This window comes from Neopelma chrysocephalum, unplaced genomic scaffold (assembly GCF_003984885.1).
Source record: "Neopelma chrysocephalum unplaced genomic scaffold, ASM398488v2 Primary Assembly neopelma1_63, whole genome shotgun sequence".
Taxonomy (NCBI): Eukaryota; Metazoa; Chordata; class Aves; order Passeriformes; family Pipridae; genus Neopelma; species Neopelma chrysocephalum.
Genome location: NW_020897720.1, coordinates 13,133,907 through 13,150,599, shown reverse-complemented (window position 1 = coordinate 13,150,599; position 16,693 = coordinate 13,133,907). Strand labels below are relative to the sequence as shown.

Below are 16,693 nucleotides of genomic sequence, written 5' to 3'. Positions count from 1 at the left end.
TTATGTATCAATATCAGATACACATCTCTCAGGGTTAATGTTATGTAGCAATATCAGATACACATCTGTCAGCGTTAACCTTATGTATCCTTATCAGATACCTGAAGCTTGTCTAACAAAATTTTTGTACCTGCAATCAAATTAAGAAAACAGCAGCTTTGGTCCATTTTTTTTTTTTTTAAATTGCGAAATGTTCATGTTACTCTGGCCTTCTTTAAAGGGGCATGAAATATCGAATTTAAGCTTTTTTTTTTTTAATTTTCCCAAGTTCACAGGGTATTTCAAGGTGTTATAGTGAAGTACCCTTGTTCTACCCCAAAATGCATCTGTGCCCGTGTGAAATTGAACCTTATGTTTGGCATTTTCTCACTTAGAAGTTTGGAAGGATGATGAGGATGGAAACTTCTTATAGAACCTGGGGAGAGGAGACAGCAGGAAAATACAGGGAAGGCAGGAGACTTATAAATACTTATAAAAGCATTTTTCAGGGACATATAACTTACTGTGTTGTCAGGTCTCTCTTTAAGGACAGCGGTGCTGACAGACTTTTAGTTTGTGTGAATTAAACTACTGGGCTGTTGCTGAATGTTAGTTAAATATCTTGTTAAATAACAAGAATGACACAAATCCTTGAAATACTTTCATTCCTTTGGCTGTGTATCATGTAATGGTCTCCCTGCTTCACCCCTGCATGGGTTGCCAGCAGTGGTACCATTGCACTTCTGGGAGATTGCCAAGGAATATCCCAAAAACGGGTAAGAGGTCCTGCCAACAACAGTCCTCTCTCATTCTGAGTGTCAGCTCTATTTAACTGTACTCTCTCCTGCCTGAAAATTTCATTTAGGAAAGCACCAGTGAACCCCAGAGTCCCAGTGCCCACCGTGTTACCTGTCAGCGCCGAAATTCCCGCAGCCGTATCTGTCGCAGCCCCGGATTTGGTTGGTGGGATTCCCGCTGCAGATGGGGGCCCAGTGTCTGTGCTGCTGTTGGGGTGGGTGTCCATCCAGCTGCTTGGCAAAAACTTCACGTGGAAAAGAGGAAAAAAAACAGGGAAAATTCAACCATCTTCTGCCCAGCGCAACAGAAAGTGTCGAGGTGCAAAACAGGGTGTTTAAAGTGAGAGACCTGAACTCACAGGAGTTTGGAATCTCAGAAGCTGTAGGTAAAAGGACATTATACAACCTGCTGTATAACCACTTTGCCTTGAGGTCTTACTTTGAGGTATATATACAAAAACAAAGCAAAGCTGTAGATAAAGATTTTAAAAAATAGTTTGGGAAATAAATCAAACCAGTGGTGCCTGGTTGACGGTTGGAGTCGATGATCTTAGAGGTCTTTTCCAGCCTTAACAATTCTATGATTCTTCATGACACCTCTAATCACTTCAATATATGACTCTTAGTGCCCACCTAATTTTATAATAGCCCACCATATTTTATAATAGTCATAACTGTGCAAATCACCACAATCCTTCATACAACTGGATTGAAAAAAATTAGCATTATTTGCAGTGGAGTGAGTTTCAGTAATTCGTTAGTGTCTGCCTGAACCCAGTCAAGACAAGCTGTGGCACAGCAATCCCAACTCACCAGTGGACACCAAGCTGACCAGAGCCACCAGACTGAGAGCTGGCATTTTGGGGCTGCTTCACCCGTGTTCTTTGATCCAGTCAAAGACGTTGCACAGAAGCCACCCAGGGTATTTATGTGTTTTTGAACAAGTCTGTTGTCTTGGCCAATCGGTCTTGAGCAAAGTGTTACATCTCTGGACTGGGGGTGTTGCCATATCCAGCACTGGGGGTGTCCATGGGCTCTGCAGTTGTTGGGGCTGGTTGTGAAAGGCAGATAAAACCATCAGGCTCTTGGCACACAGGAACAGATGCAAACAGGCAATCCCACAGGGCAGGAAACTCTGGTTGAACTGTTTCTTATCACACCTTTTCTTCCCCTTCCTGAAGTAAGGGTGTATTTAGGCCAAAAATGGTGGGAATTCAGAGGACTGAATTCAGAGGGAAAAGGTGGGCAAAGCTCCAGGGTGGATGTAACCAGTTTGTCCTTCACTGCTCATTCCAGTGCCCCCTCCTGGGTGTTTGTGCCAACCAGGAGCACAGGGAGCTGTAGTGTTGGGCACAGCATGAGCATTCACTTAGACTAAGAAATACAGATGCTTTTGCATGGAAACATGTCTTTTTTTCTTGTGCAGCTGAAATTGTCAATTATGTCACTTAAATCCATGGAGTCTTTTCACTGAAACCCTAGTTTTTGACAGGAAAATTCTTATTTAAACATCTTCAAGTTCTGAAACAACTGTTGCAAACCCAAGTCATGTGGGCAACACTGATGTGGAGTTCAGAAATTCTAGGTTTTAAGATGTTTCATTTAGTACCTGCTTGGTTTCAGATACTGTGCTGTGAATCAGGCTCCTTAGTGTGCCTTGTAATTCTTTAATTTGATTTTTCTGCACTAGTTACAGAAAAGCATTAGATTTTCTTTACAAACCTGTCTTGGTTAATATGAAATTTAAATAAGTCGTGGCACTTTGACATAAACTATCTGATATTCCAAGGTGCAGAAACCTCTGAAAGTCCTGCAGATTTTATTCAGAGGAGAAGCAGATGTGTCTGTGCCCCATTTCTAGTTTGCAGAGAGCATCTGTACATCATGTTTTCTGAAAACCTCCATGGAACAACCAGTTGGAGACAAATTTCTCACTCGTGGTTCCAAGCTTCTTTTTTTTTTTTTTTTCCCAGAAAATATTTAATCCCCAAACAATTTTTTAGCCCTCCCTGGAGTTATGAAAAGTGGTTTGGCTGGTTTTATCCCTGCTGCTTTCTCCCTCATCCTGCCAGGAAGAACTGCTGGTTTCCACACTCGGAGCCACCAAACAGATATTTATAAAAGTGTTATGTCCTTGCAGTCTAGTTTTGATGGTTTTTTTGGTTGTAATTTGCTCAGTACAACAGAGTCCAGGCTGATAAATGGTACAATGTGCTGGTGAGAGCTCTCAGAGAGTATTCAGGGTTTGGGGATGCTGGTTACCCCTGGACTGAAACACAGGATATGTGGCTTTGTGTGATTCTTGCCAGAAACCACTTTGGTTGCTTATTCACCTTCATTTGGCACAAGCTGCAAACCCCCTCAGCAGGGGAGGTGCCATGGGTGGCATTTCCAACAAAGATTTCATAGCAGAGAGGTAGGAAAGCATTTCCAAGCTTGGATAACTCAACAGTAGCTGCTGGAAGCTTTTTCCTGCTGTAATCAAACCCACTGGAAAATAAAGACTCTTTTGGGTGGTGCCTGGCTGTTCCCAGCTGAGGGGTCTCCAGTGGGATTTCTGCAACAATGACCTCAACCAGGTTTTGTTTCTGATTTATTCCTGACTGCCAGTTTGCACTAGTAGAGTTTTAAATATCTCGCTAGAGAACTTTTGCCTGAGGAGGACCTGAAAAACTAATGATTTTTATAGACTTCTGTGAACTCATGTGCTCCAAATTTTACCAAGCAAGGAATTGCAGTGCTTCAATCCACTCTACAAAAAGTCTTGGGAAGGAAAAGCTCGGTGTAAAGCCAAGCTGGTGGGCACAAGAAGGGAAGTACAACCATGTTACAGGTGCACAGACACTGAAGAAACTTTTCCTTGAGTCCTGTTTTGCAGTCTGGCACTTTGTAAATTGTCTCTAAGCTCCCTGTTCTTTGCAATTTTTTTCCCCTGTCTCACCTGTGTGCAGAGCTGACTCCAAATTGTTCAGAGCTGTGTACATTTATTTTTGCTTTTTTTTTCCCCTCCCCTCTATAAGAGATCTTAACAACCTTGTTCTTTGTAAAACACATCAAAATGTCCTTGCCACTCTATTGTTTCTAATGCACTTCTGGTAAAGTACTCTTAAGAATAATGCAGCTGAGGTGTCTCAGTGCATCCCCCACCCTTCCTGGCTGAGCTGGCAGCTGCAGATTCCCTCCCCTCGGGCAGGAGGAAGCTCTGAGCTGAAGTTGGTGGGATCCTGTGTTGGGCAACAAGCTGTTCATGGACAGTTGGGAGGTGCAGTTGTGAAAGTCCTGAACTGGCTGCTTGGCACACGCCAACAGCAGGATATGGAACAACCCCCTGGCATTGCAGTCCCGGGAGCTGCAGTTGCACCATTTCCTCCCTTGCAGAGGGGAGAGGGTGAGGATGTGGAGAGGAGCCAGAGCTGCAGGGAGCTCATGAGAGCAGGGGGGCTGAGCTGGGAGCTGCTGACTCCTTTCTCCTGCAGGACTGGTGTGAGGTCCCCATTCCTTCCCTTTTATGTCAGTAGTAACTCACCTGGCTGGGTAAGGAGACCCTTCAAGGTCTTCTCATGGAGTGTTTGGGCTGGTAGCATTGAATCCTTGAATCAAAGACTGGTTTGGGTTGGAAAGGAACTCAAGACCATCTCATTCCAACCCCCCCACCATGGGCAGGGACATCAACCACCAAGTTGCTCCAAGCCCCATCCAACCTGGCCTGGAACACTTCCAAGGATACAGAGGCAGCCACAGCTTCTCTGGACAACCTGTGCCAGGGCCTCCCCACCCTCTGACTAAAGAACTTCTTCCTAACATCTGATCTGAATCTCTCCTTTTTTTTTGTTTAAAACCATTCCCCCCTGTCCTATCACTCTTGGAACCCCTTTAGGCCCTGGAAGGGGCTCTGAGGTCTCCCCAGAGCCTTCTCTTCTCCAGATTGAACATCTCCAACTCTCTCAGCCTCCAGAGCAGAGCTGCTCCAGCCCTCAGAGCATCTTCATGGCCTCCTCTGGACTTGCTCCAACAGGTCCATGCCCTTCTCATGTTGAGAGCCCCACTAGGCAGGGAAGGAGTCAAGCCTGATGCTGTCTGTGTGGGAAAAAGTTGGTGGTGAGCACTCCCCTCCCAGCTGAGCTGTGACAACAGGTTACTGAACAGCCCTACGAGCTGTTTCCCTGAAAAATGAATAATATTCTTTGAGCTAATCATTACAAAATGAAATGGGTTTCAAGAACTGACTGCAGAAGAATTTACTTGTGCCACCAGCAGTGCAGGTTTTGTGGTGAAAATCCAATGTAATCCAAAGTGCACTGACGGATAATTCCGGATGCTGATCGTTGAAATAAGGGGAATTTTGCCCCGAAGATTAACTAAGCCTCGCGTACAGGGCTGAGATTGTAGTTCCGGTGGGAAATCAGCAGGTCGCGCTCGCTGACCAGCCAAAAAGCAGGGCTGGGAAACTCATTTTAAGCAGCTCCCAGGCTGTGGGAGACGCGAGTCTCCTGCCTTTCTTCGTTGCTACGTGTGAGCTGAAGAGGAAGCTGCAGTTGTGCTAGTGCACAATTCCGAGTGAAGACTCTGTCTCAGATTTACTTTGCCTTTTTCAACAAACGTCCTTGCCAAGCCTGAGCTGGGCAGGTTTTGTAAGGAGGACAGAGGAACACAAAATATCTTTGTGCTGCCCATGTGCTGTCTCGTGGGGAGGACAAAGCTTTGGATGAATCCTCCAGAAGTCCTTCAAGGCTTGGGGAAATAGGAGGGCGTGGTGTAGATGTGGGTTGCAGATTTAGGCACTTAGTCTGGGGCCTTGTGATACGAACTTGTAAAATAAAAGGGAGAGAAGGAAAAGAATCCCTGCAGAAGTGGTGCAGAAATGAAGCAACTCTGCATGGCTGAGTTTGCTGGCTCTTTCCTCAAAAGCCTAGTTGTCCCTGTTTCTTCCCCCCCCTCCTTAAATATTTCCAAAACTGTGTATTTTACCAGCCTTTAATTTCCCCCCAGAGTCAGCTGTAAACTGTACTTTCCCTTCCTCTACACCCAGTTAATTTTTAATAGACTGAAAAGATAAAGCTGGATTTACTCATCCTGTTTGCCCCAACTGCTCTGTAACCTGAAATATAAGAGTGATATTTGCTTGTTCTCCTCTGCTCCTGGGTAACAGCCCCAGATAAAACTGGAAGGGTTTTATGCAGGATCACCCCACACCCCCGTGCTGCTGGAAAAACTCTGATTAAACAACACACCCCTGAAGAGGTTTGTGAAACCCACCTGTGGGACACACCAGGAAAGTGCTGAGCTTTGTCACTGATGGACAGGGGAAAATGTAACTTGTAGAGGAGCAAAGCTGGGGTGTTGGGTTTATCACAAAAATTAAAAAAAAATGGTCAAAACTGGAGAACACTGGGGAATTTTGCTGTGATATTTCTCATTTCAGTGTAAAAAAAATGAAGGAAAAGTGTTTTTTTTTTTCTCCAAGAGATTTTCACACCTCCATGATATTGACTTGTTTTGAACATCTGCTCGTATCTGCCACTGCAGATAGGGCTGATTTTTTAATTCACAGCAAAACTAAAGCAGTTCCTGGGGCAGGTGAATGGGACACAGCAGGTTAAGCACCTCTCACAGTTGCAGCAAATACATTTCTGTAGTTTCTTAGAAGAAAAAAATCGTGTCAAGACACACACACAGCCCTCACTGAAGCAGCTTCCCTGCTTCTCCAGGGCTGGAGTTGCACTAGGAAATCCTTGAGCCTGCAGCACTTCCAGAGCACTTTAGCCCTGGACACTCCCAGTAGCCTTGGCCCGAGAAACCCTGTCCTATTAACAAGAGCTTGTTGTCCCAGAAAAGTCTTCAGCTGATTTACTAATGGAAAGAAATGCCTCACTTGGACAAAGAGAAACCCGGGTGTGCCAAGGCAATCCTGAGGCAGGAGCCTGGGGAAAAGGAATGAGTTACTTCATCACTGTTGTTTTATGGCTTTGCTGATGGGCCCTCGGGAAGATTTGGGTTTCAGCTTTATGCAGGTTTTTTTCTCCCCAGCTGCCTTAAAGAAAGCAGAACCCAGCCCAAACCCTATGACAGCACCAAAGAAATTCAAAGCAATTTGTAGCGAGGCAGCCCTTTAGTAATGTGATTTTCCATGTTCAGGCACAAGTGAAATTCCTGGCTTATTGAAGAAATCTTGTGGTTGGCTGCAAGGAGAGCAGGGCAGTCTGAGAGGAGTGAGCTGCAGCAGGGCTGCTGGGCTTGGAGGATCCATCCCCAGCTGCTTCACCCTCATCCACGAGGGCAGGATGTGCAGGGTGTGGGAACAGCTTTAAGGCAGGTGTTACACCTCACACACTGTCCTTTCCCCTTCGCTCGGTGAAAAGTCATCCCACAATGTCACTTGTGTTTGTCACACAGAAACAGTGACAGGGCAATGGTGTGGCTTGGACAGAGCCAAGCCCTGGATCCAGCTGACACCAGCCTGGAGTGGACTTGTACTCAGCACTGGTGAGGCCACCCCTGGAGTGCTGTGTCCAGTTCTGGGCCCCTCAGTTCAGGAAGGACATTGAGGTCCTGGAGCAGGTCCAGAGGAGAGCAACGAGGCTGGGGAAGGGACTCAAGCACAAGTCCTATGAGGAGAGGCTGAGGGAGCTGGGGCTGTTCAGCCTGGAGAAGAGGAGGCTCAGGGGAGACCTCCTCACTCTCTGCAACTCCCTGACAGGAGGGGGGAGCCAGGGGGGAGTTGGTCTCTTTTCCCAGGCAACTCTCAGCAAGACAAGAGGGCTCAGGGTCTTCAGCTGTGCCAGGGGAGGTTTAGGTTGGATATTAGAAAGAATTTCTTTCCAGAGAGGGTGATCAGCCATTGGAATGGGCTGCCCAGGGAAGTGGTGGATTCTCCATCCCTGGAGGTTTCTAAGATGAGACTGGATGTGGCATCAGTGCCATGGACTGGGAACCACAGTGGGGTTGGATCAAGGGTTGGACTTGATGATCTTGGAGGTCCCTTCCAACCCAGCTGATTCTATGATTCTATTATTCTATGACTTCAGAGCCTGGTGCAGACCAGGAGAGGTGTTTCAGCTCCACACAACCCACTGCAGACCAGCAGGACAAGGAGGGGAATCGTGCTGGTCCTGCTACATAAGGGGTTTTAAGCCCCCCCCCGCTCTCACATTTGGATCCCTGTGGGATTTTCTTCTCCAGAAGAAATGCTCTTGGTTTCCTGTTTTCCTGCTCATCAGGTGTCACACGTAGAGAGGGGAAAGTCTATTTGATGGGAAAATTTTGAAACGGTATGTTTAGGCAGAGTTGGTAGGTGAAAAAAATAGCAGCAGCTGCCTCTGTGTGATGCTTCTCGTGCCCAGGGCTCAGCTAAACCAAGACAGGTAAAATTGCATCAGCTCAAATTCATTTTGTTAATAACCAATTTTATTAGAGAGATCCAAAAGGAGAAAAGGGGAAGAGAGGTAATTTTGGACATTTCCTCAGAAGCTCAGAAAATGAGCTTTTTTTTTTTTTTACCTAGTTCTGTCACTAATAAATACCCTGAGGGCCAAATGCTCTCTGTTTCAAGTTGCACACCGGGTTTAGAGCAGTGATAAAGATCAGGGAGGTAAAGAGTGATTCATGAAGGGTTTGTGTGAACTGGGCAGGAGCAGTGGGTGCTTTGCTCGCCTTCTCTGCACCCACCAGGCTGCATTTCATGGGGGTCACAGCCTGATTCTGGGTCTGAACAACACCCCAAGGGCTGAAGCAATGCACAAACCCAACCAACTCTTTCACATTTTGCTTGTGGCTTGCTGGATCCAAAGGTGTTTCCTTTTAATTTGCAGGAAAACCGATTGCAGGAAGGTGGCAGCAATTGGCAATTACTTGATTTTGTGTTGATGGCAGGAGTGTGGAAGAGATAAAGCAGGACAAGGGGAGTAAAAGCAAGGGCAGAGCGTGTCTGATGCTGGCAGTGAAGGGTCCCTCACCGAGGAGGAGATGGGAGAACAATGTGGGAGGTAAGTGAGGCAGGATGGGTCTTTTCCTCCTCTCACACAGTGCTGGGAGGCACTGAGAAAGAGGGAAGATGTCTGTGAGGGAAAGGTAATTCCCTTTAGCTGTGGCTGCAGAGCCTGGATAGGGTGTGTGTGTCTGGAGAGGGGAAAAAATCACAAAAAATACCCCCAAAATCAAAAGAAATACCCCAAAAATCACAAAAAATACCCCAAACACTTCAGCTCTGGAGGCTTTGCAGGACACTGTGCTGTGTGAATTCCCACTGCTCTGTATTTGGGGGATCACACCAGGGAAGGTGGATGTCTTGTTTGCAAAGGGGTGAATATGCAGCAAAGCTGCAAACTCCTTATATGCAAGGAAGCACCACAGAACAATCAAATTAAACGTAATTGGAGTAAGATTAAATTTAAAAGACAATGACATTAAGTTCTAGCTCTAAAACTCATAAAACTGTCTAAAAGCTGTTTCCAAAACTGTAACCGTGCTGAGATCTAATAAAGTTTTCATTAAAGAGGAAGTGTTTGACTCAGCCTGTCCCTTAGCAATAGGAGGGTTGTTTGCCCCTGTTATGGAAGGAATGCAAATGGTTATAATAGTTTCCTTTCTGTTTTACCAAGTACTAAGGCATGACTGAAGTGGTTGGCAATGCTCTAAGGGCTGTGAATGCTCAACCTATGCAAAAAAAATGCTCTTTTCTCTACCACCCACCCCTTGGATGTTGAGCTTTTGGTGACCCAGGTGTGCTGAAGCTCCCACCCTGCTCTGGGGTTTGCTGCACCAGCACAAACCCAACAGAGAAGATCCTTCTTGTCTTCTACCAGTTAGTGCAACCTGATAGACCCCAATGTGCTTAAAAGACCCTTGGAGTCAGAGTGAAATCCCTGGGTATGGGTGGATTGCAGTGAGGGACAGAGGGCAGTTTGATTACCTAAATGTCAGGTTTTGGAAATATCCCGGTTTTGCAAGACTCTAGTTTAAATTCTGACATGAATTTAAGGGAAGTAAGCCCCGAGTCACAGTACTGCAGATGCCTATTATCAATGTCTTATTTTCCCTCTTTTTTGTTTTTTTTCTGATGGTGGTAAATGCCACATGAGCCACACGAGGAGATGACAAGCTGTAATCCCATGTGCCAGCACACATTCCCTGAGTTGTGTTGTCCATATTTCCTAGAGGCTGCAGAGCAGAGGGCCTGAATTAGAAAAAAAATCTGTCTATGGGGATAACAACTTATTGCTTCTGTTAATTATGCCTATAAAAATAATAATTTGGATGAACTAGAGGGCACTGTGGTGTCCAAAGGCATCTATTCCATCTGCCCCCCCAGCTTCTCTGATAACACTTTGGACCTCCAAACAAATAAGAATTAGTTTAACACCAAAAAATCATCTTTAAATATTTTTCTTTAAAGGAAATGTTGCCTTTGTTATCATATAATGGATTCCTGAAATGCAGCATCCAGCTTGTGTGATGGGCTCTGAAGGGAAGGATGGTAATGAAACCCAATTTAACTAATGACTGTAATTACTGCAGAGTTTCACAGGAAATAATTTAGAAACATTCTGCCTGTGGAAAAGAGGAGGGTTGTGGTTCTTCAAAAAACCCTGCCTCAATCTGCAGAGACACACAGTGGGTTTTATCAGTTAATGTGAGCAAGGGAAGATGTTGTGTGTGATGCTGGCACTGCACTTGTCTCTCCTGTGCTGCCCTGGGTGAGGCAGAGCTGCCCCCACCCAGCAGGATGTCCCACAGAATGTCCCTCCAAACCCAGCAAGGGGCCATTTGTGACTCTCTGCACCCCTTTGGTAATTCAGTCCACCATGAGCTCAAAATCCTGCAGTTTCCTGAGCAGGTCTGGCTGTTGGCTCTTGCAGAAAGAACTTTCTTTGGGGTCCTAGATCCCTGTCAGTGCGGCAGGGACAAACTGCACAGCCACGTGTCCCCTGTCCTGCTGTGGGACATCAGCCCCAAGATGCCCCTCATGTCCCACCAGGATAAAGACCACTCTGTGTTCTCCATCAGTAGTCTTGTCTCTGCCCTTGTCCTGTTGCTGGGTTTGGGAGTATTTTGGGCTGGTTTTTTTGCTTTCAAAATACCAATTGAGCAAGATTTCATTTCGGCACGGCTGGGCTCATCCAGGAGAAGCCTGTGGAAACCTGGTGCCAGCCAGATCTTAGCCTTGGAGAACCAGGGATGGGCAGCACTTGTGCTCCAGGGCCTGGAGGTGTTGGTGAGATGAACTGGGCTGTGCAGGGACAGTGGAAATGGCTAGAATACCACTGGCCTCTGATGGAAAGCAGGTGAAGGCAGCCCCACTGAGCAGCCCATCCTGATCTCCCTGGATCCTCTCACCTGTGTATTTAGGGGGAGATACAATGTCTGTATCTATACATAGATATTTGCCCCCTTTACTGCTCCTTCCCTGATTAAGAGAAGCTCATTCCCAGGGCTGGGATTTGTAGAGATGCTCCTCAGCATCTGCCCACAGGGCTGAACAGGGCTGTGCAGCACTGGCTGCTCAGATGCCCTGTGACTTTTGTCTTTCCTTGTCTGCTTTGTGTGTTCTGTAGTGCAGAATGAGTCCCTTGCCTCCTCTGAGGACATACTCTTTTTGTGACATGAAATGATGACCTGGTGCCTGCTCATAGCAGAGGTTTGGGGGCAAAATGGAAAAGATGCTTTTCTTTTCCTTTCTTTTTCAACATCTGCTTGTCCATGATTTGTCCCTTGCCATCCAAAGTCGGGCTCTGGCACCCTTGCTTTAACTTGGAAGAAGGAAGAGATATTTATCTTACCTCAAATAATTTCAACCAAAATCCTCAAACTGGTCTTGTGGTGCCCAGGATCCCAAATCTCCCCTGTCCAGGTGCCTCAGCTTCCAGGATCAGTCCACAAGAAACTCCTCAGTGCTTTGGCATTAGCAGGGTGGACAACTGCAATAGACTGGATATCTAATGATGAAAACATATAAAGAGGGCTATAAAAATAAGTGATACAGCTGGAGTGGTGACTGCTACTCTTCTGTGTTCAGCAGATTTTCTTTTACCTTTTAAGAGGAGCTGCTGATGGATTTAAAAAAGCTGCAGACAGAATTGTGGGGCAGGAGTTGAGCTGGTTTTGCTGATCAGCAAAGGCAGATGGCACCTCTCCCCCCTCACCTTTGAGCTGGCAGAGCCTTGTCCTCACTAAAACACAGCCTGTGTGGGGATGGCCTCTTGGCAGGTCTCTGAAAGGAAACCATATAATTATAAACCACTGTCTAGCCTGAAGTGCTGTAAGTGTTTAAGTTATCACGTTTCCATGGCTCAGTCAAGGGTATTTTTAGTGTTGGTGGAGCAAGTTGCTGACTCTGGGTCAAGTATTCCCTCCTAAAGTTTGTGGTCCTGATTCGGGGAAAATTAACCATTTGTTTAAATGTTTATTATGGTGAACTTTTTCTCCCTTCCTCTGCCCAAGCCTTTCCATGGATTGGAGACATGAAGAAAGAAGACCAGTTTGCTTTGACACTCAAAGTAGAAAAGTCTGATACTGCTAAAATGTAGACAGCTGTCTAAATATCTCCTCTGAGTGAGGAGACATTAAAACCACAAGCACTGGAGCCACAGAGGATTGTTGAAGTCACCCAAATTCTGGTTTAATTAAAAATTAATTCTAGAAAAACCATCCCAATTTAATTTTAACCTGCCAATGGGTATTCAGAAGCAACTCTTTCTTCAGGGCAACCAACCTCAGAGTTGAGGACACGAGCAGGGTCTCCCTCGATGCATTTGAGGGGGCACAGCTGCTTTGTGGTACCTCAAATGCCCCTTCAGTGGTATCAGGCCCCTGCTGCTGAGCATGTACGGGTTTGATAACTACACTGCACCATTAAGAGAGGGTTTTTAAATAACTCCTCCTTGTGCCATTAAACTCACTGTTCATTCCCTGAGTTTTTATTACTTTTGTGCTGATAACTTTCCTTTATGGCTTCTCTCCGAAAACATTCCTTCCTGCTAAGATTTTCTTTCCACTGGTGCATGAGGATTAATTAAAACATCCCTATGATTTCGTGCTTTGATGCAATGAGTGCTAGGGCAGCTATTTTTTTTTCCTTTTAAGAAATAACCAAGTGCCTGCAGGTCGTCTGCATGTTCCTGCTGCTCTGATCAGAGATTCCGAGTCGTTCGCGAGGTCCTTCTTGGATGCACAGCTCTGGATTAGTTGGTTGTGTTGTGAAATGGGGGAGACCTGTGGCTCTGGAAAACCTCAGGGACTAATGGTTTGTTAGGGAAACCAGGAGTCCTCTGTCTCAGGCCGTAGTTATCCAGCTCTGGAGCTGGATGATGCCTCTGTGTTGCTTGGTTGCTCCTCTGAAGTGTGGACCATATCCCACCAAGAGCTGTGAGATGTGTCCATTCTCCCACAGAGCTGAGGATCCCCAAAACCTACTGCAGTGGGGAGGGTGCCCTGGGCTGTTTTGGCTGCCTGGTGGGTGCTCCTTGGGCACCTTGGCCCTTCTCCAGCATTTCTGACCCACACAAACCCAGACCAGCGGTGTGGGATCTCCCCCATTTGCCCCTGGGTGCTGGTGCAAGGCTGTCCCTGAGCTGCTCTGCATACCCAGCCTAAAAAGATGTTTAATTATTGCTGGAAGCAAACCTGTCTGCTGCCCAGTTCACTTGTAGTCATGGCTGATGCTGGATTTGTCATTCCTGGCCCCCAGAGCACCATTTGCTCCCCTGGTCATTTCTAACCTGGCTGAGAACTGCTTTGGGCCTTGTTGTGCTTTCATCTGTGCTGCACGATTGGAAAGGCACAGTCAGGAGAACTTAATTTCCCTTGTCCAGGACAACACATAACGTTTGCAGTTTGCTGATTGCCTGAAGTCAGTCTCGAGGGCTCCCCTGGGCAGGCTCCAGCAGAGGGTGCAGTGGCTTTTTGTGTCTGCCCAGCTGGCTTTTAGGAAAGGTTGTCTTCCTCTCTCACTTCTCTTTATTCTATTTTTTTTTTAAGGGAAAAAGAGATTGTAGGACTCTTCTGCTGTCTGAAGACTCAAGTTGTTTAATGCCCATGTCAAAAACAATCTCTACTCGATTTTAGGCGGTGTTATAGTTCATTCAACCAGCTCTCTGATATCCAACTCTGTGAAACCTTTGTCCACAGGCAACAGATGGGAGGCTTAGAAGTGTGCTTTTATATTTAGTTGGATATGTTTCTATGAAGCCTTTATGTATTAATTGTGTTGGGGCTGTTAAAATTTCATACTACTTTTTGGGGAGTGCTATTCCCAGTGTTTGTAGAGAGGGAAGGACACTGCTTCCCTCATGTTCCCTGTTCTCTGTGTCACAGATGCCACAGGAGAGCATTATCCAGTGGATCATTTGAATCTTTAGACTCCTGCTTTCAAAATTACTGTGGAAAACTGGCTGTCCTTGAAATCAAGTAGGAAACCTCTTCCAGTGCTCAATGGCTGCTCCTTCCAGTGTCTGCATAGACTGACATGAGCTTTTTTCCTTGGAATAACAATTTTTAAGTGGTTTCTGTGCAATAGTCACAGTTGGACAGGAGGAACTCGACACCACAGTGATGAAGCCCTCCTTTGTGGCACTGGGTATGATTCTTATCTCAACCAGTTGTGAATGATTCCTGTGCCACCAAGGGTCAGCCAAACCATGCTGGAGAATTGCGGAGTGTCAAGCTTTGGTCAGAGAAGTCTGGTTGGGTGCTTTTTATTTAAAAAAAAATTAAAAAGAAAGAACAACCCCCCTCAAACACTGGTCCTGCAAAGGGCCAGCAGGCATTTTGCCCCTGACCAGGCAGGACCAGCATGGTGAGAGCTGGGCAGCCTCACCACACGCTTGCCCAGGCTCAGTGCTGCCCCTGAGTGCCCATGCCTGGTGAGAAGGGGCAGAGGACAACTTCCCCAGATTACAGAGCAGGGTTTGATGCTGCAAGCTGAGCTGATCAAGGCCTTGACATTCTCACAGCAATGAGCTGCTGTGCCAAGTTCCCCCAGTGCCGAGCACCAAGTCCCCAAAAGGTCCCCGACCCCTCTGCGGCAGTGTGGGGGTTCATTTATTTTATAGTGCCAGTTCTGATTGACAGGAATTGGCATGGGGATAATGAGGACTGTTCCAGAAATGATCTGTGGGTCTGCAAAACCTGCCCTTTGAACAGCCAGTGTGCAGACTGCACATCTCCAGTGGGATGGGGCTTTCGTGGGCTCTTTAAGACTTCAGTGCAGCCTAATTGGATTCAGCCTCCTAATTCAAGTCTGTGTTCTCTCCATAATGAGCTACAGATCTTACAGAGATTATTGGTGGGACATCAGTGAGTTCTTGTGAGCAAGGCACCGAATTTATTCTTCTTGCAAAGGAAGAGAGAGCCAAGGCCTCGACAGTGCTGCTGGTGCACCCCAGCAGAGCCCCCCTCCCTGCCTGGCTGCTCTAACAGCTCTGTGCATTGATCTAATGAGGGCCAAAAAGTGATCTAATTCCTGCAGGAGCCACACTGAGCCATTCAGTTTCCATACTCAGACCTGCTGCTCCCTCTGAAATCTTAGGGCCATGCCAAGGACATCAGCTCAGGCCTGGGTATAGCCTGGGACCACGTGCTCTCCTGCTTATGGCCATTTGATTCATCTACTTACCTTGAGCTGTCTCTAGACATCACTAAACATCTTGCTAATGTGTTTGAAAAGCCTATTGTTTCTTTAAATTCCCTCATTTCAATGTGACATTTTTTTATGTTTATATGTGTCAACGTGATCCCTGTTGTTACACCAGGCTTGGAAAGTTTCCACTCAACCTTCTCAGATGGGTTGGGCTCAGATGATTTGGCTACAAGTAAGAGGCACAAATTCAGCAGCTCCTTGACCCTGTTCTCCTGGTAGAAAGAGAAAATGAGTAATTCCCACTTCCTCCTTTCCTTCCTGATGAATGGTCTGAGAAATTGGGTGAACTTCCCACATCTCTCAAAGAGGAAAGCAGCCAGATGCTGGTCAGTGTTCCAGCTTCCCCATTACTTGTGCTGTGAGTCAAAGCTGATGCAGGTGAAGGGGTCACATTTTCATTTCTGGAGGCCCTTTCTCAGAGGAAGGGCTGTGAGCCCCCATTTGCTGTTGAGGATGCCCTAGAATGCAATAGCAGATGATCCCTGTGGGAGAGTGGTGTCAGAGCAGGTTGGGATGAATTGTCATGGAGGGCAAGATGAGATTATTTCACCCATTGCTTAAATTAATTCATAGAATGGTTTGGGTTGGGAGGGACCTTAAAACTCACCTTGTTCCACCCCTCTGCCATGGGCAGGGACACCTTCTATTCTTCCAGGTTGCTCCAAGCCCTGTCTAACCTGGCCCTGGACACTTCCAGAGATGGGGCAGCCACAGCTTCTCTGGGCAACCTGTGCCAGGGCCTCCCCACCCTCACAGGGAAGGATTTCCTCCTAATATCTAATCTAACCTAACCCTGCCCTCTGTCAGTTTAAAGCCATTCCCTGTGCCTCCTGTGGCTCTTGGTTCAGCTCCACTCTGGGGGAGGACTCAGTGACTGTTTCAGTAAATGACCATGAGATGCTCTGTGTGATTTGAGCTTCCACGGTATTCCCATGGAAAAAAAGGAACTAAAACCAGTATGAATGCCCCTGAGAAACCTTCCTGTGAAACTTCATACAGCCGTGAGTAAACTCAAAATCTTATTCAGACATGGGGGGAAGAGGAGGGGAGTTGCCAAGGCTCTTTGCAAACAACAGGAGGTGTGAGCTTGCCCCAGGCAAAGGCTGATAAACAGTCCTGAAAAACCCTCAGCCAGCTCTAGCTGGTAATTAACAGGTGACTGATTAGTTGGAGTCCATAATGGGTGTTTCCATTCGGGTATTTAGTCCATTAGGGTGTTTCCCTAATGACCAAAGCAAGCTGAAGCTGTGATGTGCAAACTGAGCTGCATCCTGTGCTCTGCACC

At 46.5% G+C, this 16,693-nt stretch overlaps 1 protein-coding gene across 1 annotated transcript in view; it reads right to left on the bottom strand.

The window, feature by feature from the left end:
• LECT2 (leukocyte cell derived chemotaxin 2) overlaps window positions 1-1,677 on the bottom strand; it is a 4,452-nt gene extending 2,775 nt beyond the window's left edge. Inside the window, exons 1-2 of the mRNA XM_027682679.1 lie at window positions 1,590-1,677; window positions 889-1,021 (exon numbers count right to left, since the gene is read on the bottom strand). Coding sequence (XP_027538480.1) covers window positions 889-1,021; window positions 1,590-1,635 — 179 coding nt within the window. The 5' untranslated portion in view covers window positions 1,636-1,677. The remainder of the gene's footprint in view (window positions 1-888; window positions 1,022-1,589) is intronic.
• Between the last annotated feature and the right edge of the window lie 15,016 nt (window positions 1,678-16,693).